The sequence below is a fragment of the Bison bison genome, unplaced genomic scaffold, assembly GCF_000754665.1.
Source record: "Bison bison bison isolate TAMUID 2011002044 unplaced genomic scaffold, Bison_UMD1.0 scf7180017864482, whole genome shotgun sequence".
In the NCBI taxonomy this organism is placed as follows: Eukaryota; Metazoa; Chordata; class Mammalia; order Artiodactyla; family Bovidae; genus Bison; species Bison bison.
Window position 1 is genome coordinate 769,999 of NW_011495042.1, and position 24,440 is coordinate 794,438.

The window sequence follows — 24,440 nt, forward strand, 5'->3', positions numbered from 1 at the left end:
CTGCAGCTCCCGCAGTCTTTCTGGATTAATCGGTCCCATTGCTCGTCCTCCTCTTTCGGCCCTGACCTTATTCACATCGCAACAGAGGACCGCGGACTTCGTTTCCGCCACCACCTCGTACTTCCGGAATAGCCAGAAGCGGCCCGTTGCCACGGCGACCGTATACACAGACTGGCAGCGGCGCTGCCGGTATTCCGTAGCTGCTAATGCAGCGGTCCGGCTGGGAGAGGGCTCCTGCCTCCCGAGCGGTGAGCAGGGGTCACGCGCGCTCGGGATGGGGAGAAGGGAGGCTGGAAAGGGGGGTCTCCGCCCGGTGACGGGCAGTTGCTGGAATCTGAAGACCGCTCCTCGTGGGAGTTCCCCGACTTGGCTCGCTGGTCTCCTCCACCGGGCGGAGGAGGGTGCGGTGTCAAGGGGATTCTTTCAGCCTTTTTGCCGCTTAGGGCCTTCGGATCTAATATTCCCTGGTTTCACGAAGGTCCTGCGTCGCGCCTGAGGTTCAGGGACCTCTGCTCTTCTGGACCCTTTTTTATTTGTCGGTTTTCTAACTCGGGAAGCCTGGCGTGCTGCAGTCTATGGGGTGGCAAGGAGTCGGACATGACTAAGCGACTGAAATGACTTACTAACTATAGAGAGCTTTGGGATTACCAGTCCCGACCCTTTGCTTTATAGATACAGAAACCGCTCCAGAGAGACACAGAAATGGTCCCAAGGCCCATTGCCTCCCAGACTCCACACAGAGGTCCAGCCTGTTGGGTTAGAAAAAGGAGAAAGGCCAGTTCGGCTTCGGTCCGAATTTGGGGACCTAAGATGCTGCTGCCTTTTTGGTGGCTGTGATTGTTCTTGAGAGTCTGTTCTGGACAGGAGCGCTGAAGACAGGAACCCACCTGAACCTCTGCTTTTCTCCAGTTTTTAGGGGTGCTGGGTAGCAATCTGTTCACTCACCCCTAAAACAAGTGAGGAAACTGTGAGCCTTTAAGCAGAGAGGGCTCCTGGTGACTACTCAGAGGTTCACTTATTTACACCAGAGATATCTAAGGGTGGTGTCCATGAGGGAGAGGCATTCCCCACAAGATCCTAGAGAGAAGGACTCTACTAAAAGGGAGAGCGTGGTAAGGAACTGAGACGGCTTTTTCCAAATGGTGCCTGGAAACCTAGTGTCCTCCTGGAATGGCTGTGGGCTCAGGGGTTGGTGGTGGTGAGGGAAGGGAGTGACATCTTGTGCCCTTTGGGACTCTCTCAGTAGTGACTGAAGATGGACCCAAACATGGAGATTCAGCCACCCTCTGACTTCCAGCCATGACCACCACCATCACCAGTCACCATTTCTTAAGCACCTGCTCTGTGCTTGGCAGTGTTCTGGACTTAGAGGGGGGGATTCAAACGAGATACAAGGCACCATCCAGTCCTTCAAGCAGCTTGTTATTTAATTTGGGAGCTGAAACTGTCTCAAATGATGCGGTCTAAGAACAGTAACAAGCATTATTTCAGTAAGTGCAAGATGGCATGCATGGGGTCCCTAAATGTCTGGTGTTTGAGGGGCTGCTGGCTAGTGGACACAAAGGAGGCATGCAGTTAATAGAGGAGGTTTGTCTGGGGAGAATATAGCTCCTGGCATGCCTGGAGCAATGGCGCGAGCATGGGGAGAATTGGGAAGCACAGATAGAATGGCTGCATGTGCATGTTGGCAAATTCCTGGGCAGAAAGGGGGCAGGCTCTGAGGGGAGGGTGATGCTTGGAGCTGGCCTGTGCTGCTCCTGGGCTGTCTGTGGGTAGGGGCTGCCAGGAGGGAGTTTTAGGCACCTGCCCCCAGAACATGCTCCCTTTCAGAGGGCACCCTGGACAGCATCTTAACTTCCCTGAGCAGGAGGACGGGCCCTCAGACCGGAATGGGGAACTTTAGAGAGTGACACTGCTTGCCTAAGTCAGCACACCTCCCTCTACTCTCCACTCTCCCAATATCCTAGATCAAAGTGAACCTGGAGATGAGATAATCTCTTCAGCTTTCTCAATTCGGCAGTCCTGTTAGAGCTACTTGGGACTTTTTATTTCTAGAGCTCAGTCTTACAAACAAAATTTTTAGACCTGAAATGGGACAAGGCATGATCCTTACCCACCTGAATACCTTTCACATTCATTTTCTAAAAATGGAAAGATTTTTAGCTTTCCGTAGAATTATTTGACATTTTCTCTCAGTACTTCATCTTTTGTCATTGGTGTATAAGAGGCACCTAAAGAGCTGATTACATTTTAAGTTCCCCCTTAAAGCAGTAAAAATCAGTGTGATTATTACTTCTATTTAATAACTTTCTTTGCTTTTCCACTCTTGATCAATGTTAGAACCAGAATTTACTAGGTGACAGTATTAAATATATTTACACAGACGTTCTCAGGAGAGAGAACCTAGTGTGATTTGACCAATGAGACTAGTATCCAATAAAATGTGAGATTTCTTAGTTATCATTTGGAGGGTGGTACAATTCAGTTTTTTTAAATGTTTGTAAAATACTTTAGTTATACAAGATATTAGAGATCTAATTGACAACAGCCCCTTTTCTAGCATCTCTGGTAACTGGTGTCTTGCTTTACTGTTTATGATGTTTATAGTCCTTATTTTGAGAGTCTTTTCCACTATAGGAAAATTCTACATAATAATAAGGTTATTTACCTAAATTTCCCTCCCTGTCACTTACAGCTTTAAGCCTTCATCCTATTTGATGAAACTACATTCGGTGTTTAACATTTTATTACACATGGTAATTATTCATGGTAGTATGAATGAAGGAATACAGACATATGTGTGTCTACCTGAAAATGATGAGAATGCACATAATTAGGTTTTAGGGAGGCAGAGGAGGTAGGGGACTGATTTTTCTCTCAATGGAGTGGTGGAGAAGAAAGAATATTTGACTGCAGGCTCCATTAAATATACTTCCAGGAAATCTTTTTTTCTGATCTGTTAGTCTAATGGAAGTAGAGGAGGAGGTGCTACATCTCAGGTAAGGTATGTTAACGAAAAAAAAATTAGTTCTAATGCATTTCATAGTAAGTATTTTAAGAGGAAAATACAATGAAGAAGGCAAAGTGTAGGTGGACTCTGATACAGAACGTTTCTAGAATCCACATCTGAACTTAGGCCCACTGAAGGGAGCATTCTTTTTGTTTTGTACTTTGGTCTCTTAGGGGGTCGGTGGAGAACGGTGAGGCACCTGAGAAAGTTGGAAGTACACAGACTTGTTGAGCAGGATCCTGTGGGCAGAGCACTGAGATGCTAGGGGGCAAAAAGAAGGCTGGCTCTCTGAGAGAGGAAAACATGGACCACACATCATGCTTTCCGATCTTGTTGATCAATGACATCTCCCTTCTAATGGTTGTTTGAGGATGACTACTGAAAATGTTGCTGTTTTCTTCTTTTTAGCTAAAATGGGTTCTAGGAAAAAAGTTCACGCATTTGTCCGTGTCAGACCCACTGATGACTTTGCTCATGAAATGATCAAATATAGAGATGACAACAAAGTAAGTACAGTTGTGTTTGTGTTCACCTGCCTGAGAATCTCTCAGTGCTTTCTCACTACTCTGTTTTCAGACCACCTTGTAAGGACCAGGACAGAACTGGTAAAAGTTCAGATGGAATCTAGAGTCCTTCAAGTCCAGAGTACTCCCCCACCAACGCTGTCGATGAGGAAGCTCATGAAACTCCCATTTTTATTGGCTTTTTGTTTAATAGTTTGCCTTTATCCTTGTATCTGACACTAGAAGGTGACATTTGTCCACACTCATAAAACTTTCTGGTGATCAGATCTCCCACTGTACAATCTCCCAGGGAGTACAGTAGGAATGTCTTCAGTTGATTATTGTTAAACTTACCAAAGAGTGGGAGAAACTCTTACGGTGAGAACGCCCCATGTCCTCACCAATGCCTGAGGACCATTCTGAAGCCTGAGACAGATTTAGCACACCTTGAGAGTTACGGAATATTTTTATTCAGCAAACATTTGTGGATCTACTATGGGCAGCATGGAGACATTGTTCAAGGGAGCAATTCAAAGGTCAACTTTTCAAGCTTCTAAAGTCCTAGCAGTCAGAAAGAAACTCAGGTGCAACCCTGTGACGTGCACCCTGCTGGACGTGGATTCAGTGACCCTGAAGCACAGAACGTTTAACGTTATGAATGGACCAAGCCCTGCTCTGCTGGTCTTGTTTTTTCTGCGTGTGGCTGTGTCTTGGCTTCTGGATTAAGGCAGCCAGTGTAAGAGTCCAGTGAGAGTCCATTTACATCAGAAGTCCTCATTTCAAAGATTGGAATCTACCATTAAGCTGCTGCTGCTGCTGCTAAGTCGTTTCAGTCATGTCCGACTCTGAGCGACCCCATAGACGGCAGCCCACTAGGCTCCTCTGTCCCTGGGATTCTCCAGGCGAGAATACTGGAGTGGGCTACCATTTCCTTCTCCAGTGCATGAAAGTGAAAAGTGAAAGTGAAATCTCCCATCCAAGTACTAACCAGGCCCGACCCTGCTTAGCTTCCGAGATCAGACGAGATCGGGCGCGTTCAGGGTGGTATGGCCGTAGACGAAAGTGAAATCTAACCCAATGTATTTCTAAACCAGCTGCTGCCAAAGAGACTTGCCATAGAGGGATCTAAAAATCTAAAAATAAAGTTTTTAGAAATCTTTGCATCTGAAAACGTGCTGATTACAAGTCAGCAGGCACGCTTGATTTAATGCCAGCGAGTTACTATGTCGGAATAGACCAGTGCCCTTCCTGTGGCTATCGTTTCTTCACTGCTCACTGTGGCCCACAGTGTGTGAGGGAGTAGTTGCTCACCACAACGCTGAGGGAGGCCTCACCTCCAGTCACCAAGGAGCTAGGGCTCTAGCCCAGGCCTCCATTCCCAAGCACACTGTTCTCTCTGGCCTGTTTGAAGGCATTCCTGTGCTTATTGGACTTCCCTAAAACTTGTTTAATGAGAATGTGATAAATGTGCTTCACCCCATATCACAGATGAGGGAACCAAGACAGACAGCCCCCTGTCCACGAGGGTGAGATGTGCTGAAACCAGCATGTGCTCCTGTCTCCTGCTCCTTCCACCCTGAGGGTGTGTGGCCTCCCTGAAGTGGCTCTCTTCCCCCCATCCTGAAGGTCTTCCAGGATACATGCAAGTCCCTGTTGTTCCTCAAGTTCACCTCCTCTGTTTCCTCCAGGTCAGGCCTTGGCTGCCATTGACTTTTTTATACCAGTTTCTTAACAAGTCTTCGTTTCTTCCTAGACCATTGATATTCACTTAAAAAAAGATTCTCGGAGGGGAGTTGTCAATAACCAGCAGACAGACTGGTCATTCAAACTGGACAGAATTCTCCATGATGCCTCCCAGGACCTGGTTTACGAGACAGTTGCGAAGGATGTGGTTTCTCAGGCCCTCAATGGCTTTAACGGTAATTTAGTTAATTAACTGTTGTTTTAACGTAAGAACCTGGGGAACACCCCCACCCAGGAAGAGGTACAAGGATTTTATGGTGAATAAAATAAACTACAATTTCTCTTACTAACTTTTGTTTGTCTCCATGTTCTTATGATGGAAAACTTTGGTGACATGGTGGTCATGGCTTGACCCATGGTTCTGGGTTCCTACCTTCATAGGATGATTTAATGACCCTGTCTCTCTATAGGTCACGGGGATTCAACTATTATCCTGTTTCACATTCCTCGAATATTAGTTTTGAAACAGTGTCTTTATGATAAATTTGATGGAGTCAAAACATTTTTCTCCTGGCTACCTGCTAGGAGCTATTTCCATTTATCCTACCAGCACAATCGATCTGTTCCATTCCAGTATTAAATTATTTACATATATCACTAAAAACTTGAGTAGAGTTTGATATTCTTAAGGTAAAAGCTTAACAAAAAAGCCATTTAGCAAATTAACATTTATAGGGAAATTTGTACAAACTTGTTCAGTCTAAGATTGTTTTAAAATCTTAAGAATCTTAAGATTTTAAAGTCCTTAGAAAAAATACATCACAGTCTGTAGACTGCCTGTCTGGCGGCTCCTGACAAGAATGTTTCCCGTTTGCAAGTTTTAGGTCTTCTGTTTAAAAGTCAGTTGAGTGTAGATGCCCGAACACTGTAGCCTGTGTGTGATATATAGGTGTGGTCCTCATTCGTCCTGAGGGGATGTGGCCCTGAGGAAGTAGAGACAGAGGAGCTAAGGCCCAGGGAGGCTGAGTCATGGGCGCTGGGTGCTGTGGAGCCACAAATGGGCTCTGTGTCCCAGCTAAACTGATTCCTTCCTGCACATTCCTGCAGGATTAAAGATACTGTTTCTGACTCCAGTGCAAATGCTGAATTCAGGCCCCTTGTGTTAAAACCTACCAATCCCAGGAACTAGAGCATCGATGTGGAAAAGGCGGACACTGATTTCCACCACCCAGTGTTGCCTGGGCATTTCTGCTGTGTGAATACCTACAGAAGCAGCCTTTGGGTTGGGTCTGGTTCAGGTTGCCCGAGTCGGGAGGAAAAGCAGATGGGAACTGGAGCCCAAGGTGACTGGTTTGCGTCCCACAGCCTGGTGGTGATGGTAGACCTAAAGCACGAGTGAGGTGCAAGTGAACATCTTTCCAGAGAGGGCACTGGGACAGATCAGGACCTAGTCACAGTATTTGGTTTCTGAAAGTGGCCTGGGACCAACTTTGGTCTTGTGGGAATGTGCTTCTACACAGAATTCTCACCAGTAACAGAAAATGCCCTTCCCACTCCCATCTCTTCCTGGGGATTCTGAAAGCTCTTCTTTCTTTCTGTCTGGGCAGCCTCACTGGGAGACCTAGCCCTGGGAGCCTAGCTGTCCATGGTCTTGCTGAAGAAGGGCTGAGTTCAACGCTCTCATCACCCTCATCTTGCTAGGAAAATTCCCAGGTCCTCTGTAGCCCAGAATTCTCTGCTCTCCTCAGAAGCCCTAGGATCAGATCCCCTCTTGGAAGGGGAAGCAGTAGAACCCTCCATGGACCACAGATTCAGAGCAGCTGTCTGTGTTTGACCCTTTACATCCTGTTTCCCTGCTTAGCCACTCACCCTACATGGCAGGAATTCCCGATGTCCTTAGCTGCTCCTGATGGCCACCTTCACACCAGGGTTCTGGCTGGCGCTGGGCGTGCTGGGGGAGGGAAAAGCTGTCCTTAGATCTATTTTCCTGGATGTCACCAAAATGTGTTTTGAAATGTTTGCAGGCACCATCATGTGTTATGGGCAGACAGGAGCTGGCAAGACGTATACCATGACGGGGGCAACTGAGAATTACAAGCACCGAGGGATCCTCCCTCGTGCCCTACAGCAGGTAGAGCATGGGCCCGTGGGCAGGATGGCACATAGAAGCTGCCCATCCCAGGCCAGCTCCTGGAGCCAGTGGGATCCAGGCCTCCAAGGAGCTGCAGCCTGTAGGGGAGACAGGTTATGCATGGTGGAGTGTGTGTGTGTGGGTGTGTGACCGACTCGCATGCCAAGCTTGTTTCCCATTTGGTAGAGTGAGTCAGATGTGCAGACTGGCTTCTTGCTGCTCTGCTGGTCTGTGGCCCTGTAACAGAGGGTACGGAGGACCTAGTTCTGTTCCTTCCTGGTTTTAATGAGGGGGAGGGACCATTGCAGAGCTTCCTTACTGGCCTGCTCTGGCTTCTTCCACCATCATCACACGACATGAGCTTTCAGGACCGAGTCAGCCCTGGGGGTCTGGGAAGTGTGACTGAAGACAGGACAGGAGGGCCTTCCTTTGGAGTCTGCTAGCCTGTGTTCTGTGAGGACCCTTGTTTTGGAAGTGGGAGGCAGAGGATTTTTCCCTAAACAGCAACTTGAAGTTTTATAGCCCTGTCCAGTAGGAAGTGAAGTTGCCCCTCTTGTGCATAACCATCCATGCTATAATTTTTTGAAGCAATATCCTTAACATCCCACTGTCAATGCCTCAGCATCTTAGACTTTTTTCCCCCCCCCTCTTTTATTTACTTTATTCAGTAGGCAGTGAGGGTCTCAAAAATCTTTCTCTTCATCAGATGTTTGGTCTCCTTGTAAAGCTTTGGGTTTTTGAGGTTGAACATGGAGCTTTACTCCATCAATAACATGATTTTCCTGTTGTAGTGCATTGTGAAGTTCTTCTGAAGAAAAGTGAATCCAACCCATACCTTTGTGAAAGCCAGTCTCTTTGTCAAAAGGAACAGTGCACTTTCTTACATGGCCAAGTTGTGCAAAGTGTTCTCTCAGCTCACTTGAGGCTGCCTTCCCTGAAATTTTTCTGACAAACGCAACCAGCCAGCCGATATTTGTACGCAGAGCCATAGTGCCCCTCGCTGCCGAAGCCCCCCCATCTTTAGCATCTTAGACCTTGATAATCTAGCTCGGTGCGGCCCAACAGAAATATAATGTAACTCATATATGCAGGTTTAGGTTTTCCAGTAGCCACATTTTAAAAAGTAAAGCAAGTGAAATGAATTGTGGCTTAGCTGGTAAAGAATCCACCTGCAATGCGGGAGACCTGGGTTCCATCCCTGGGTTGGCAAGATCCCCTGGAGAAGGGGAAGGCTACCCACTCCAGTATTCTGGCCTAGAGAATTGCATGGACAGAGGAGCCTGGCAGGCTACAGTCCATGGGGTCGCAAAGAGTCGGACGTGACTTAGCGACTAAACAACAACAACGTATTTTATACTTAACAGCCCATTTCATCCTTTTTTTGGCTGCACTGCACAGCATGTGGGATCACAGTTCCCTAACCAGGATCGAACCCACACTCCCTGCATTGGAAGCATGGAGTCTTAAGCACTGGACCACCAGGGAAGTCCCCATTTCAATTTAGACCCTAAATATTCATCAGAAATAGTTTCTCTGTATTTATATTTCATGCAATTGACAGTTGAAAGGGTGGACTCATAAATGCAAATTGTTCCAAACATACTTAAAAGTTTACCAGTAATTGAATTTAGTATCAGTTTTAATTATTTAGTCAAAGTTAAGTAAAATTCAATTCCTCATTTGTGTGAGCCACATTTCAAGTGCTGAGCAGCCATGTGGCTAGTGTCTGGCATGTGGCACAGCACAGATCTAGCCTGTTAGGATAAGGGGGGACTTCAGGGATCATCCAGCCCAGTTTCCCATTGAACAAATAAGAAAGTTAAAGTCCAGAGACAGGGAAAAGACCAGCCCAAAGTCACCTGCTGATAAGCACTGGAGTTGAGAAGGCTGAGTTCTGGCTTGGCTTTTTCCCTTATTAGCCGAGCCACCACAGATGGGTGTGACCCCTGCCCTGCTTCAGTCACAGTGGAGTTAGGAGGACAGAATCAAATAATGGATGTGAAAGAAGCTTCTGTGTGGTAAAACTCCACAAAATGATATTTTCACTTCACAGTCTTTTCCGTTCATCATGCCTCTACTTCTTGAGACTGTATAATTATTAGCCAATCTGTAAGTCAGGCCTCAAAAAACTACAAGATGATAGTGAATATCACCTGATGAACTACTAGCTGTTGATGAAGACCATCACAGTAACTAGACCGTAAATTCTTCCAGGGTGAGGATTCTCTCCTGAGCTAAGAACTCCCCTAATTCTGGCTGGTCGTTGGAGTTCTGCTCTTGGTGACGGCTGTCCAATCTCCCATCTAGGTCTTTAAGATGATTGAAGAACGTCCCACACATGCCATTACTGTGCGAGTTTCCTACCTGGAAATCTATAACGAGAGCCTGTTTGATCTCCTATCCACGCTGCCATATGTTGGACCCTCAGTCACACCTATGACCATCGTGGAGAATCCTCAAGGGGTCTTCATTAAGGGCTTGTCGGTCCACCTCACAAGTCAGGAGGAAGATGCATTCAGCCTCCTCTTTGAGGTGAGATGATCAGGACCACAGGTGCCTTCTTCCTAACCTTTTCTCTCTCCCTTCTTTCCTTTTGTTCCCCTTTTCCTCCCTCCTCCTTAGTTTCTTACTTACTTTGATAACCAGAATTAAAGTTAATATATACTTGTTTAGCAAGTTCAGATAATAATGAAAAAATATAGAAGCAAAAAAGAATTCACTCATCTGTTTTCTACATATGGCAATAATAATGTGTCTGTGTGTATATATATATAAACATATATATATATATATATATAAACATTTATTTATTTGGTTGCACCAGGTCTTAGTTGCAGAATATAGGATCTTTAGTTATGGCATGTGGGATCTAGTTCCCTGACTAGGATCAAACCCTGGGCCTCTGCATTGGGAGTGCAGAGTCCTAACCACTGGACCACCAGGGAAGTCCCAATAATATATATTTTGGCTTAATAAATTTGACTTCTAGTCTTTTTTTCTCTTGAAGTTTTTTCTTTATTGACAATGTCCTTTAAAAAGTTAACCATGGGCATTTGTGATATAGAAAAAATTAAAAATTAATGTCCTTGAAATATAAAGGCTCTTACAAATCAATAAAAAAATTCCCTGGGATTTGTTATTCTTTTTAAAATCATGCAGATTAAAATTCTTATGCATTGCTGGTGAACTATAAAGTGCTGTAGCCATTTTGGCAGTTTCCTAAAAAGTTAAACATTAATTTTTTCATTGAACCTAGCAATTCTGCTCCTAGAGATCTACCCAAGAGAAATGAAAATCTATGTGCACACAAAGACTTGTACACAGATATTCATAATAAGATTATTCATAATAGCCAAAGACCAGAAATAACCAAAATATTCATCAACTGGAGAATAGATAAGCAAAATATGGTACATCCAAACAATAGAAAACTAGCGATAAAATAGAAATGAAACATTGGTACATGCTATGACATGGATGAAATTCCTCCTCCCTCCTCAGAAAAATGCTAAGTAAAAGAAATTTTAAAAGGTCACCTAATGTATGACTCCATTCATTTGAAATGTCCTGACAGCCACATCTATAGAGACAAAAAGCAGATTAGTAGTTGCCTGGGGGAGGGGAGCAGGAAGTGACTGTAAATAGGCCTGAGAAAACTTTTTTGGAGTGATGCAACAATTTAAAAATAGAATTGTGATAGTGACACAACCTGTAATTTTACTGATTTAAAAAATCACTGAACTATAACACTTAAAATGGTGAATCTTAGGGTATTTAAAATATATGTCAAATAAAAGTTAAAAAAAAAGTCACTTAGGTGTCCTCAGAGGTGATTTAAACACAGACCCCTTGCACGTACACAGAAGAAAGAGCCTGCCAGGAGGCAGCAAAAACACATTCTCATCTTATTGCTGCTCCTAACATTTCACCATGAAGAATGATGTTTGCCGAAAGTTTCTTGGCTTAAGGTTAAAGAATGTCCAAGTTTGTGAAGAGTTTATCATGAATAAGTATTTATTCATACCCGTAGAAGTAACTGGGCTTCTAATCTAAAGAATCCGCCTGCTAATACAGGAGACGTGGGTTCAATCCCTGGGTCAGGAAGATCCCTGGAGGAGGAAATGGCAACCCACTCCAGTATTCTTGCTGGAGAATACCATGGACAGAAAAGTCTGGTGGGCTACAGTCCATGGGGTCACAAAGAGTCAGACACAACTGAGCAACTAACACTGGAAGCAAGCACTCTCCTGACTTGTAATCATTTCCTTGGTCTTCATGAGGGCTTAACCACCTGTAGCATAACACTTATATCTCCTCAAATAGTATAAGTTAACCTTTTTGGAAATTTATATAAAAGGAATCATGTAGGATGAATTGTCTTATTTCTTTTACCTACTGTTTATGTGCAATTCATCTGGTATTCTACGGTTTTCACTTTTATCATATTACATTGTGTGAGCATACTGCAGTTTAGTTATCCATTCTACTTCATATGGACAGTTGGGTTTTACTAATTTGGGGATATATAAGACAATGGCACTAGGAACTAGAACTGGGAATGTTCTTGTATGTATATCTGATGCACATAAGCATGCATTTCTCTAGGTAAAGCCAAGAACTGTAATTGCTAGGTCACAGAGAGTATGTGTCTTAAGCTTTCTTAAACGATACCAATAATGGCATACTCCCTCAACAGGTTGTCAGAATTCCCATTATTCTGATCCTAAAATTTTGACCAGTCTGGCTGGTGTGTATTATTTCCCATTATGGCCCCACTCATTGGGTTTTATTTCCCTGATTACCAGTGAGATTAGGGACCTAATTATGTGTTTATTGACCGTTTGGATTTCCCTGTTCATGTCTTTTGATTATTATCTTTACAGATGTCTTTTTTTTCTCGTTTGTATAAATTCTTTACAAATTCTGAAAACTAGTTCTTTTCTCAGTTGTATTACAACTGTTTTCTATCTCCTGTGACTTGTCTTTTTTTCTTGATATGTCAATTTGATGAACAAATATTCTTAATTTTAGGTTAGTTGAATGTGACAATGAGACCTTGGGGATGTAGCCTGGGAGCCAGCCGGGCCTCCTCCACAGCCCAGGGCCTCCCCTGCTCTTTAGGTGCTCCACTCTCCTCAGGGGAAGGCAGTATCACTGATTGGGGTTTCTTCATAGCATTTCTCAGGGTCCTTTAAGGAGACAGGAGTCCCTCCCATAAGAATCTTTTTCTCTAAGTACAGCCGTTTCTACGTGTCTCCTTTTAAGTATATTCTGGTCATAGTGCCTAATCCTGTGAATTAGAGGCAAGGGCTGTCTGTTTAAAGATACAAATTACTGATTTTTTTCCTAATGTTTAAATGTAATTCATGTTCATTTTAAAAATATGGAAGCATAACCTGTATATAAAAGATCCACCTATAAACTCTAACCCAGAAGTGACCATTATTAACATCTTGGTAGCACCGTCTGTTTATTCCTTCTTCTATGAATGCTTCTGCATTCCTCAGATTGTACCATCATATGATTCTGTCCTTCATTTTGTTAATGAGGTGGATTACATTGATTGATTTGTGTATGTCAAACCATCCTTGCCTCCGGGCTAAATTCCATTTGGCTGTGGTGGATAGTCCTTTTATTGTGCTGTTGAAGGCAGTTTGCTCTGATTTTTGGATTCTGCATTATTGTTATTAAAAGCTATTTGTCAGCATTCTTCTGGTCACATAACATTGTTCTCCAGACAGATCATTCCTGAATTGTTGGATATGTAGGTTGGTTATGACTTAATATCTATGAACATTTTTTAGGCTCATAATTTTTGTTGCCACTTTGCTTTTCAGAAAGATATTATACAAATTCACATGTCGCTAGCAGTGAGTGAAAGTATAGGTCTGGACTCCAATATGTCTTCTGTTCTACTAGTTTATAAATCAGATTTCCCTGGAAGGCCTGACCAAGAGCTGTATGTAAAGATCATTTCTGTATAGTTAAAAAATGACTCAAATGCCTTGTTATTTCAATATGTCAAAATGTCTACATGTTTTCTCTCTTCTTTAGGGAGAGACCAACAGGATTATAGCCTCCCACACAATGAACAAGAACTCATCCAGGTCACACTGCATTTTTACCATCTATGTGGAGGTAAGTACAAGCTCTTTGAATAGCTTGGGAAGGGAGGTCGATTCCCATGGAGCCTGTTCAGTAAGAAGCTTTTCACTGTGACAGCCTAACCTCTGTTTTGGGTGTTTCACAGGCCCGTTCACGGACCTTATCAGATGAAAAGTATGTGACTTCCAAAATTAACTTGGTGGATCTAGCAGGCTCGGAGAGGCTGGGGAAGTCTAGGGTAAGTGGGGGAGCAGGAAGTTCCTCCTCAACAAGCCATGGCCCTGTTTCCAGCTTTGTGTCTGTGTATGTGGACTGTCCCTCACTGGGCATTTGTGAACAATGTTCCTAGCTAGGCGCAGTTCAGCTTGGGGGACAGAACTAGCAGAGGTGAAACAGCTGCATCAGAGAGGCAATTCCTACCTGGCAGGACTGTTGTAAACGCTAAATGAGATGATGGCTCCTAAATTCTTAGCAAAGTGCCTGGCAGTCAGTGCTCAGTCAGTGCTCCATGCTCATATTAGCATTTCTCTGTGCATGAGTGTTCATGTGATGAATATTTACATGAATTTTTCATCTCACATAAATATTCATATGAGTATTAGCATAAGTATTCACAAGAGCATTCAGATGAGTGTTTGTATTTGTGTGTTGAATGAATGTTTGTATATTCCCAGGATTATTTGCTCAAATATCTGCACAAATATTCCCCTGTGTGTTCATAACAGTGTGACTCTTAAGGGAGTATTCATATGAATATTCACACAAGTATTCATATTCATATGAGCATTCACTCATATGAATATCTGCATCAGCATTCCTGGGAGTGTTCTTATTAGCCCAATGTGGAATACAAGGAAGAGAAGACCCTGCTTCTGGGCAGGAGGCTCTGGCCTGGCCACAGACCTGCAGTGTTTTTTGTGGGGCAGCCTCTCCACTTGGCCTGAAGCAGAACTGACCTTTGGTTTGTAGTCTGAGGGCCGAGTCCTGAAGGAAGCCACCTACATCAACAAGTCGCTGTCATTCCTGGAGCAGGCCATCATTGCCCTCGGGGACCAGAAGCGAGACCACATTCCCTTCCGGCAGTGCAAGCTCACCCACGCCCTCAAGGACTCATTAGGTGAGGGGTGGCTGGTGTGCGGGGAGGAGGAACAGGACTGGCGTGTCTGCTACTGGTGGTAATGGACTTGCTCCCTCCCGGTGGCATGGACTTGCCTGCAGCCTTTTCCCAGTGACCTCAGACACACCTGGAAAGGCAAAATCAAGCACAGTGCCCTCTCGTGTCCCCTATGCCATTCTGCTCCCTCCTCAGAGGCTTTGCCTGAGCTTTGGCCTCTGCCGGGGGCACCCTCTCATGTCCTGCCATCCCTTAACCAGCCGGCAGAATCCTTCGGCGCCTTGAAGCCCCAGGTGGAGGGCCTCTCCTGTGAGGTCTTCCCTTTCCTTCAGCCTCCCTGATGGAGGAGCAGGGGCTGTGTCTTGTCATCCTGTGTTCCCAAGTTTTTGCTTTGGGCCTGAAGGTGGGTGTGTGATTATTAACTGTGTGCCCCCCACAAGCAAAGCCCTGGCCACAGGCCTCTGCCCTGCCCCAGCCATCTTGCCTCTGCTTTCTCCCCAGCTCCTCTTTAAAAGGTACATTTGGCGGCCTCTCCCTCTTCTCTCCGTCTTCCCCCTGCCTCCCAGGCTTGTGCATGCTTTCGTGTGTCTTCTCTGGCCCTCAAACAGGTCAGGCTGCTAGAACAAAATACTATGGACTGAGGGGCTTACACTATGCAGACATCTATTTCTCACCCTCCTGGAGGCTGGAAGTCCCAGATCAAGGTCCAGCAGGAATGGTTCCTGGTGAAAACTGTCTTCCTGACCTGTAGATGGCCACTTTCTCCTTGTGTCTTTACATGACCAAGAGAGAAAGAAAAGAGATCACAAAGAGACAGAGCTCTGGTCTCTCTCTCTCTTCTTCTAAGGGCGCTGATCCTATCATGGGGCTCCACCCTCATGACCTCATCTAAACTTAATCACTTCCTACAGGCCCCACCTCCAAATGCCATCACCTTGGGCACTAGGACTTCAACATATGAATTTTGAGGGGACACAAGCGCTCAGATAATAACAGATCACCACCACCAGCCTCAAAGGAATGTCTTGGCAGAAAACCCACATGGTTCACGGACCTTCTGTGTCTTGCTTTCTGCAGGGGGAAATTGCAACATGGTCCTCGTGACAAACATCTATGGAGAAGCTGCTCAGTTAGAAGAGACGGTATGTAAGGACAATCAGTGCAGCCGGGTTAGCATCCATCCTCAGGCGTGCCGGACTGGGTAAACTGACTCAGTAGCCGCAGACGTGGTCAAGAGTGGACGGATCCAGGGGATGAGTCTGAGCCAAAAGGGCTCCAGCCAGGATCCAGATACCAAGTCCCAAGGGGCAGAAGCTGTGTCAAGGGAGAGGCAAGGCAGGGGGCAAGCTCAGTGTGGAAGCCTTTGAGGAGACGAGGCTATGCGTCAGCTGGGTGGGGCAAGCACTGTGTTTTCTGACCCACGCAGTGGGAGGCTCAGGAAAGAGGAAGGAAAAGGTGAGTGGCTGGAGGGGCCCTGGTGGCCATGCTGGGGCCTTGGCTGCTCTCCTGAAGATGGCAGGGGTTGTCACGGGGCTTTAGTAAAAGAGGGTTGTGGCCAGACTTGTGACTCAGGGAGATGAACCCAGCAGCAAGGAAACAGGTGATCTGAGGAGGCGAGAGGCTTATGAGAACCAGAGGCAGGAATACAAGCTGAGCTAGTGACACAGGAGAGTCCACATAGCTGGGGCTCCCCGCCTCTCCTCCCAACTCATCTTAAGTGAGATAGGACTGGAAATCTCTCCCTAGACATTTTGCTCAAATGTGGATGGCTCAGGGCAAGCTTCAGTCATATGCAGAATCCACTCGGTGAAATAGGTCAGACACTGCAGGGCGAGACGCTCCTGCAGGGCCTCCCAGCTTTGTGCATTAGTGACCGTCCCACCTTTCAGGGGGAGTTCTCCTGCTGCACACTCAGCGTCCTGGGACGTGGGAGGCCAGGGAGGGGAGCTCCAGCTGACGTGCAGGCAGCATCCCCAGAGGAAGGCTTCAGGACCTACTAGTCTCAGAGTATCATAAAGCGTGAGTGAACCCCAAGAGGAGTCATGTGACTATTGGGCCTCCTGGCTGCCTGGTTTAGAAATCTGTCCTCCTAGACCGTGGAAGACCCTCTCTCCCCGTATGCCCACCTCTGAGATGGTCACACAGGGAGCAGCTCTCCTGGCACCTGCTGTCCCCAGAGGCTCGTGCCCATACCACCTGGGATCTCTGCCCAGGACCGAGCCCAGAGGAGCCCCAAGGAGCTGCTGGGAAGGGGTGTTGGGTTGGGACAAAGGCAGATTGGCAGTGTGGAAGGTCATGATTCTCTTCTCCAAATTTTCTAACTTTAAAACAGTGCCTGTCGTGATTCATGTTGCTTTATGCAGTGACCCTGCCTGTGTGTACAAGGGAGTCGTGGCCACACGTGCTGCTGTACTTGCAGCAGGAGTCTGGTTTCACCCCACATAGAAGTAACTCTAATGACAGGGGCCTCTTTGAGGGCTGACTGTGGGTCAGTTCTGTCCAGAGCACATTACACACCTGAGCACTAAGTCTCCCAGTGACCCTGTGAGCCAGGTCTCTCTGATTTTACAGAGAGGTTATAAGACCCATCTGAGGATGTACAGTCGGTTGGTCTGTGCAGAGCTCTTAACCACTAGGCAAGACTGTCCAGTGGAAGAGGCCTTTCAGGCCTTCCTCAGGCTATTTCTGGGTGACCCATCCCTCCTCTGAGTCTGCCTCCCTGCTTCAGGCCCTGAGTCAGCCCAGCATAGTCTGAGGCTGAGATGTCAGGGCCTGCCCCATGTGCCTCTGGCTGCTCCTCACACCAGGGAGCAGCCCCCCACTCTTCATGGAACATCAGTGCTCTGGGGCTGTCTCCCAAGTGCCTACCCATGGGCCTCCAGCCATAACCACCCCTGGCTGGCTGTGCCCCTAGAGGGACACAGACAAGACCCCCCGGATGTCACTTCATGAGCTCATGGAGCATTCCTCTCTTTGGGGAGATTTGTTTTCTAGTGGACTCCTTTAGACGTTGTTTAGCAAATGTCTCTAGTCACAAGTAATTTGCCAAGAACATAGTGGTCTGTCTGATCTGTTTTTCAGTTGTCTTCACTGCGGTTTGCCAGCAGGATGAAGCTGGTCACCACTGAGCCTACCGTCAATGAAAAGTATGACGCTGAGGTATTAAGGGTGTAGGCAGGTGTCTCTCTCCGGGGAAGATGTATGGGTTTGCTCCCTGGGTCCCATGAGCCTGGCTTCCCTTCCTGCTTCCATCAAAGATACCCATGCTATCCTGAGTCAGTCACTTTCTGTTCTGGGGTAGGTCCCCTTGGGGGCTGCCACCAAGGTGAAAGGGCTAGGTCAGGCCCCCACCCAATGCATGGGGCCTCAAGGCTTCTGAGTACCCCGGGCTTCTGCATGGGAGCCCTTAGAGCTGCTTCTAAGCTTAATCCGTGTGGGCTGTCTCTCAGACTCATCTGGCTAGGTCACTACTGAACAGCTTTCTTCCCAGCCTGAGTGATCCCTCTCAGCATACAGCTGACCAATCAGGAGCAATGCTCAGCATCAACACTAACCAGGGAAATGCAATTTAAAACCTTAGTGGAATTCTACCTTCAAACTAGCAAAAATTAGACATTTTCTGACAATGTAAAACATGGTGAGTATGTGCAGAACAACAGATCTTATTTATTTCTGGTCAAAGGGTAACTGCCAACCACTTTGGAGAGCATTTTGGCAACATCTACTGAAGTAAAAATACATTTACCAATAATTTGCTTTTCCTTTAAGATGCTTATGCAATCATAGTTATTGGAGAGGAGCACATGTGTGCCCTAAACCCATGACAAATCACCTAAACTTTCTAGACTCTAAATCCTGAAGGAAAATAACAGTTCCAGGGCTCTGTGTATCTAAACCATGGTTTGGAGGTTGAGGAAGAAGTAGAGCTTAGAGCTTACCCCAAGGGCTCATTGAACCACAGGTCACTGGACCTGTTCCCAGAGTTCCTGATTGCCTCGGTCTGGAGTGGGGCTGAGGGTTCAGACTTCTCCTAAGTGTTCGCAGTGCTGCTGTTCTGGGACCTCACTTGGAGAATGACTTGCACCGTAGTTAAGAGCCCTGGCACGTGCACTGGGCTATCCTGGTTCAGTAGCCTGTTCTCTCAGCTGTCTAGCCTCAGTGAGATACTTGTTCTTTCTAAGGGAAGAATAACAGAGTCCACCCTCAAAGAGATGTTGTGAAGAGTAAGGTAATGAGTAGAAATCATTTAGCACAGTGCTGTCATGGCATAAATGTTTAGGAAATGTGAGTTAGCAGTCCACTCAGTTCTGCAGACCAGCAGCCTCACTCCTAGGTGTACAGTCCAGTGGTATTCTCACATATGCACAGAGAGACTTACAGAAAACGGTGCTGCACCGCTTACTGCGATGGTGAAAAGTTAGGAGCACAATTAATAGCCTTTAACGGGAGAGTAGCTAAATAGGTTGTGGAGGGAGGGAGCAGAGCTTGAGCTTTGAGCATGGATAATCTCTAGGGAGAAAACAACTTGGGGATTGAAATGGTGGCATCTATCATTCATACCAAGGATAAAGGACATAAAAAGCAATGCTGATTGTTCTTGGTGCATACGTGTGCGCGCAGTCAAAGAAAAAAATGTGTGGGAGTGAAAAGACCAAAGCAAGCTGGGGGTTCCCTCTGGATGTCAGGGTGGGGAATGGACTCAGAGTGGGGTCCAGGGGCTTCACATTTATCTTAAATGTTTTATTTCTTTTAAAAATAAAAAATACCTGCAGCCAGTATTTAGCATGCTGTTAAAAAGTCAGATTTTAGGGTGGTCTTCCCACAGTTTCATGGCATTATTTTCTATGCTTTTCTGTAGCTTGGAGCTTTTCTTATTTATTTTTCTTATTTTCTTATTTGGTATTCACTTAGCTTAGGACTACAACATTACCACCTGTGAACCTGGCTGGGTGGGCATTGCACCTGATGGCAGGGACTTTCATTTTAATGTAATTCCTGTTCTGAAATCTGCACTGTTGGTCCTGGACAGCCAAGTTGCCCTGTCACCAAATGCGAATGTGTTTATAATCTTTGCGATGAGCCTTTTCCTTTCTGTGCACGAGTTCTTGAGAGAGACCTGGCAAAGTATTTTAGTGCCGCCTTTCCTAGACTGTGATCAGTATTCCCAGGTTGTCGCCAGCACAATTTTCAGTACTGATGCCTGTTTTCAAGGGAGTGGAATAGCTTCTGTAGGGTTCCTTGGCTGGCGGGGCTGGCTGAAAGGTGGGAGACTGAGTTCCTCCTCTGCTACCAGCTCTCTGCAGTGAGTTGCTCAGAGTCTGAGCCTCAGGGTATTCATCTGTGAACTAGGAAGTTGGACTGAAGACCTCCAGTGACCTTCCCACTATGTCTGTGATTCCATGAGGTGGTGGAAGGGTTGTGAGTCATGGGTATAAACAGACAGCAGAAAGACTTGGGGTATCCTAGTCTGCCAAGAAGAAATGCACTTACACACTGCAGTGAGGTCAAATAGGGCAACTTCTTTGGCTGAGAGCTGTTCCCAGCCTGCTGTGAACTTAAGAACTCTCTGAATTATCCTCATTACATTTATAATGGAAACACCTAACCATCAAGGAACTTACATGGGGTCTGTTTTGTCTCCAAGGTGTTTTTTTTTTTTTTCCATCCAGAAAATGCTCCTTTGTCTTACAAGGGAGCTGGTCTGCCAGGAGGTGCTGCCAGACCCTATTCTGTGGGGTCTGCTGTTCCAGCTCTGTTTCTAGGCAGTTTCTTTCCAGTCAGTCAGTAGAAGAGGACAGATAGAGGCCACTAAGCCTGCCAGGCAGTAAGAAGGTGGCTTCTATGCTCTCAGGGTGCAGCTTGGAGCCTGGTGACCCAGGGAAGCAGATGGCCCATTCCCGCCATCACCTGACTGGCCCAGAGGTCTCAGCCTGGCTCCTCACACCACGGTGGATGGAGGAGTCATCGAGCTGGAGATCCCCCACAGCTCAGCCAGTTTCCCTGGCTGGGTAGAGTGCATTTTCTAGAACTGAGATCCCTCAGCTGAGACGAGGGGATGAATATGAGTAGGGGCTGGCCACCAGCCCTCTCTCATAGGACTTCCCTCAGTCACCTCATAGGAAGTCCACTGAAGGACTATCTTGAGGTTGCCCAGAGGGGCAGAGTCAGAATTTGGACCCTGGTCATGTGTCTTGAGTTCAGGCTTTGTGCTCTGATTTGCCAGTGAGCCACCAGGACCCCTTGCTATAGACTGGTCCCTGCTTTGGTCACCAGATGGACAGAGGACCCTGACAGGCTACAGTTCATGAGGTTGCAAAAGAGTCAGACATGACTTCGTGACCAAACAACTAAACCTGAGACCCAGCTGGTAGGGGCTCCCTCTAGTGGGCATTTTGGACAACTAAAAGAAGCCTGTTGTTCATACTGAAGGTTCTCAACATGAAGTCCTGGGCTTATATGAAAGACTCAAGGATAGTACCAGATGTAAAATGACTAAGCAATTCTGCTTCTAGAAATGTATCATTTATTCATTCAGCTAAAATTTATGGAGTACTTACCATGTGCCGGGCACTTTTTGAAGCACTTGGGACACGTCAGTGGACCAACAGAAACACAAATCTGTCTTGAGCTGACAGTTCACTGGAGATGGGAGAGACAGATGTAATAAACAGAAGAAATCAGTCAGTTCTAGATTCTTCCATTTGCGACAACATGGATGAACCTAGAGGACATTGTACTAAGTGAAATAAGCCACATACACAAAGAAAAACACTGCATGATCTCACTTATATGTGGAACCTAACAAAGCCAAATTCACAGAAGCAGAAAGCAGAGCAGTGGTTACCAGGAGTGGGAGCAGGCAGGCTGAGATATGGGAGATGTGGGTCAAACAGTACATATTTTCAGTCCTAAGATGAATGAGTTCCGGGGATCTAACATATAGCATGGTGAATATAGTTAATAGTAGTGTGCTGTATACTGAACATTTGCAAAGGAAGTAGATCTCAGAAACTGTACCATATACACAAAAAATGGTGACTAGTGGATATGTTAATTAGCTTGATTATAGTAGTCATTTTACTGTGTACATGTATATCAAAACATATGTTGTACACCTTATATATAATTTTTCTTAAAACTAAAATAGGTTAAGTTCTAGAGCTTCACTGTCCAATACAGTAGCCACTGCTCACACATGGCTTCTGAAATCAGTAAAAAAACAAAAACAAAAAAAACTTTCTTTTTGGTCACACCTCATGCCACAGGGATACTAGTTCCCCAACCGGGGATCAAACCCATACTCCCAGCAGTGGAAGTGCGGGGTCTTAACCATAGGACCTCCAAGGAAGTGCTCTGAAATCAGTAAAATGAAATAAAATTAAAAATTTTTTTAAAAATTCACTTCCTCTGTCCCACTAGTCACATTGTAAGCGTTCAATAGCTTTATGTGGCTTGTGGCACAACAGAACCTTTCCATCATTACAGCAAGTTCTGTTAGCACCGCTCTAGGGTATGTTCTATGAAAAAAAACTAGAGCAAGATTTTTAAAAAGAGTGGTGTGAGAGTGGGAGGGGATTGCAGTTTTACATGGGGTAACTGAGGGGCGCCTAATTTAGCAGTGTTTGAACAGAGACTTGAGGGAGGTGAGCTATGCGAATACCTGGGAGAAGAGTGTCCCAGGCAGAGGGGACGGGCAGCACAGAGGCAGGAGTGTGGTCATTTGGTGGGAGTGGCGTGAGCAGGGGCAGAAGCATAGGCAAGGAGTAATGGGGCAGATCACAGCGCATTGCTGCTGCTGCTGCTAAGTCACTTCAGTCGTGTCCGACTCTGTGCGACCCCATAGGCAGCCCACCAGGCTCCCCCGTCCCTGGGATTCTCCAGGCAAGAACACCGGAGTGGGTTGCCATTTCCTTCTCCAGTGCGTGAAAGTGAAGTCGCTCAGTCGTGTCCGACTCCTAGCGACCCCATGGACTGCAGCCCACCAGGCTCCACCATCCATAGGATCTTCCAGGCAAGAGTACTGGAGTGGGGTGCCATTGCCTTCTCCGACATAGTGCATAGGTCACTGTTATCCTACACAAAGATGTAAGAGCAAAGGTGTTCTGCAGCATTGCTTATAGCAGCAATAAATGGAGGTGGCATACCTGTCAGTAGGGAATGGTGATGCTTTGTGCAGTGGCTGGAGAAGATGAGGGTGACAACATCCTGGAGGCACAGGCTGCACGGAGAGGGCAGTGACCCTGGTGGATTGAAGTATGCTGGAGCTTCTGGATCGGGCTTTAGGGTGGCCCTAGTGGTGCCCATATTCACTCTGTTCTCAGTCTCCCCTGCAAGTAAGAGGCAAAGGACAGAGAAGTGCTGAAACCTCTTCAAACCCTAAACTCACCCAGTTGAGGAAAAGTCAACAGCTGGGAGGGAATCGTCCAAATGTTGAGATCACACTCCATGGATTACCTGCAAGGGCCAGGATGTCTGAGGACAGGGTAGGGGATTATAAGTGGCTTCTCTGACTGTCCTCCTTGCTACCACCCACCTCAATATGCTTCCCTGGCAGAGAATGGTCAAGAACCTGGAGAAGGAGCTAGCACTGCTCAAGCAGGAACTAGCCATCCATGACAGCCTGGTAAGGGGCTAGAGGTGGTGGGTGGAATACTAGAGGGACTGGGGTCAGGGTACCAAGTGGGAAGAAGGACTAGGTGGGAGGGGGCAGTGGGTCAGGGCAGGGGTGGATCAGAGGGTGGGCTGGGTGAGCAGAGGCACTGGGTGGACAGGGGGCCATGTGGGTCAGGGGCTGAGTAGACAGGGGACTGGGGGAACAGAGACTGCGGGGGCAGAAGGGATGTCTGTTGGGCAGAGACCCTGGAAGAACAAGATGTGGGCAGGGCTGTCAGATGGTCAGGGAGCAGAGCCAGGCAGTAGGCAGGGGGATGAAGGGCAGGGGCCACAAGCCTGGCAGGTGGGGGTACAGAGGCAGACAGCCTGATGACGGCTCTAAGGTCAGGGAGGTGGATAGGCTGGATGGTTATTAGGGGCAGCAGGGAGCTGGAAGGCAGGGGTCAGGGGGCAGGACACCTCCAGTGCTGGTCTGAGCTGATGCTCATGGTCCAGAGGGTCTCAAGGCAGAGGCGCCCCCTCTCTCCTGTGGCCCTCATCCCACAGTCTGCTGAGACTCAGCCAGCAGAGCCCCCCGGCTTGGAGGAGCAGGCCCTTGTCTGGCAGCCTTTCCTTCCCTGTCCCACCTGGTTGTCTCGTGCTGACCCAACTACCTGGCCTGTGAGTCAGGCCCTCCCTACCAGGACATGGTGATGAAGGGAGTGGAGTGGCTTGGGTAGCCAGGCTCTCTGCCCAGCCTCCCCACTTTGGTCCTCAGAAAGGTCCCTGCCACCCTGCTTGGGCTTGGGCGCTTGGAGCTTAACAGTACGTCCCTCTTCCTTCTCCAAGGCCAACCGTACCCTCGTGAACTATGACCCTATGGATGAAATCCAGATTGCTGAGATCAACTCCCAGGTGCGAAGGTACCTGGAGGGAACGCTGGAAGAGATTGACGTAAGGAGCCCCTCAGGACCACCATATCCAGCTGGCCAGGGCCTCTGTCTCCATCTCTGATGTATGCTGTGCTAGCCTGGGAACCTCACTGAGAGGGTGCAGGGGGTATAGGGTGGGTGGTGCTGGACTCCTGGCCTCAGGGCCCTTCAGCCCACTGAGGCTGCAAGGCTGTGGGTGCCCCACAGAGTGGCCTACAGCCTTGAACACAGGGGAGGTGGTCCAAGCCTTGACCACGTGGGAGGTAGTCCAAGCCTTGACCATGTGGGAAGTGGTCCAAGCCTTAAATACAGTGGGGGTGGTCCATCATGGGGCCACCAATACAGATCCTAGAGCCAAGCTGCTCTGGGT

The 24,440-nt window shown here is 47.0% G+C and overlaps 1 protein-coding gene and 1 pseudogene across 1 annotated transcript in view; one reads left to right on the forward strand and one right to left on the reverse strand.

Annotated features, from left to right (window-relative positions):
• The window catches only part of KIF9 (kinesin family member 9), a 36,784-nt gene continuing 12,344 nt past the window's right edge, over positions 1-24,440 (forward strand). Inside the window, exons 1-13 of the mRNA XM_010862365.1 lie at positions 1-248; positions 1,244-1,490; positions 3,419-3,516; positions 5,267-5,432; positions 7,221-7,327; positions 9,635-9,859; positions 13,382-13,465; positions 13,578-13,670; positions 14,402-14,549; positions 15,624-15,688; positions 17,628-17,705; positions 23,101-23,169; positions 23,988-24,092. Coding sequence (XP_010860667.1) covers positions 1,454-1,490; positions 3,419-3,516; positions 5,267-5,432; positions 7,221-7,327; positions 9,635-9,859; positions 13,382-13,465; positions 13,578-13,670; positions 14,402-14,549; positions 15,624-15,688; positions 17,628-17,705; positions 23,101-23,169; positions 23,988-24,092 — 1,275 coding nt within the window. The 5' untranslated portion in view covers positions 1-248; positions 1,244-1,453. The remainder of the gene's footprint in view (positions 249-1,243; positions 1,491-3,418; positions 3,517-5,266; positions 5,433-7,220; positions 7,328-9,634; positions 9,860-13,381; positions 13,466-13,577; positions 13,671-14,401; positions 14,550-15,623; positions 15,689-17,627; positions 17,706-23,100; positions 23,170-23,987; positions 24,093-24,440) is intronic.
• On the reverse strand, positions 7,157-8,488 carry LOC105004683 (annotated as a pseudogene).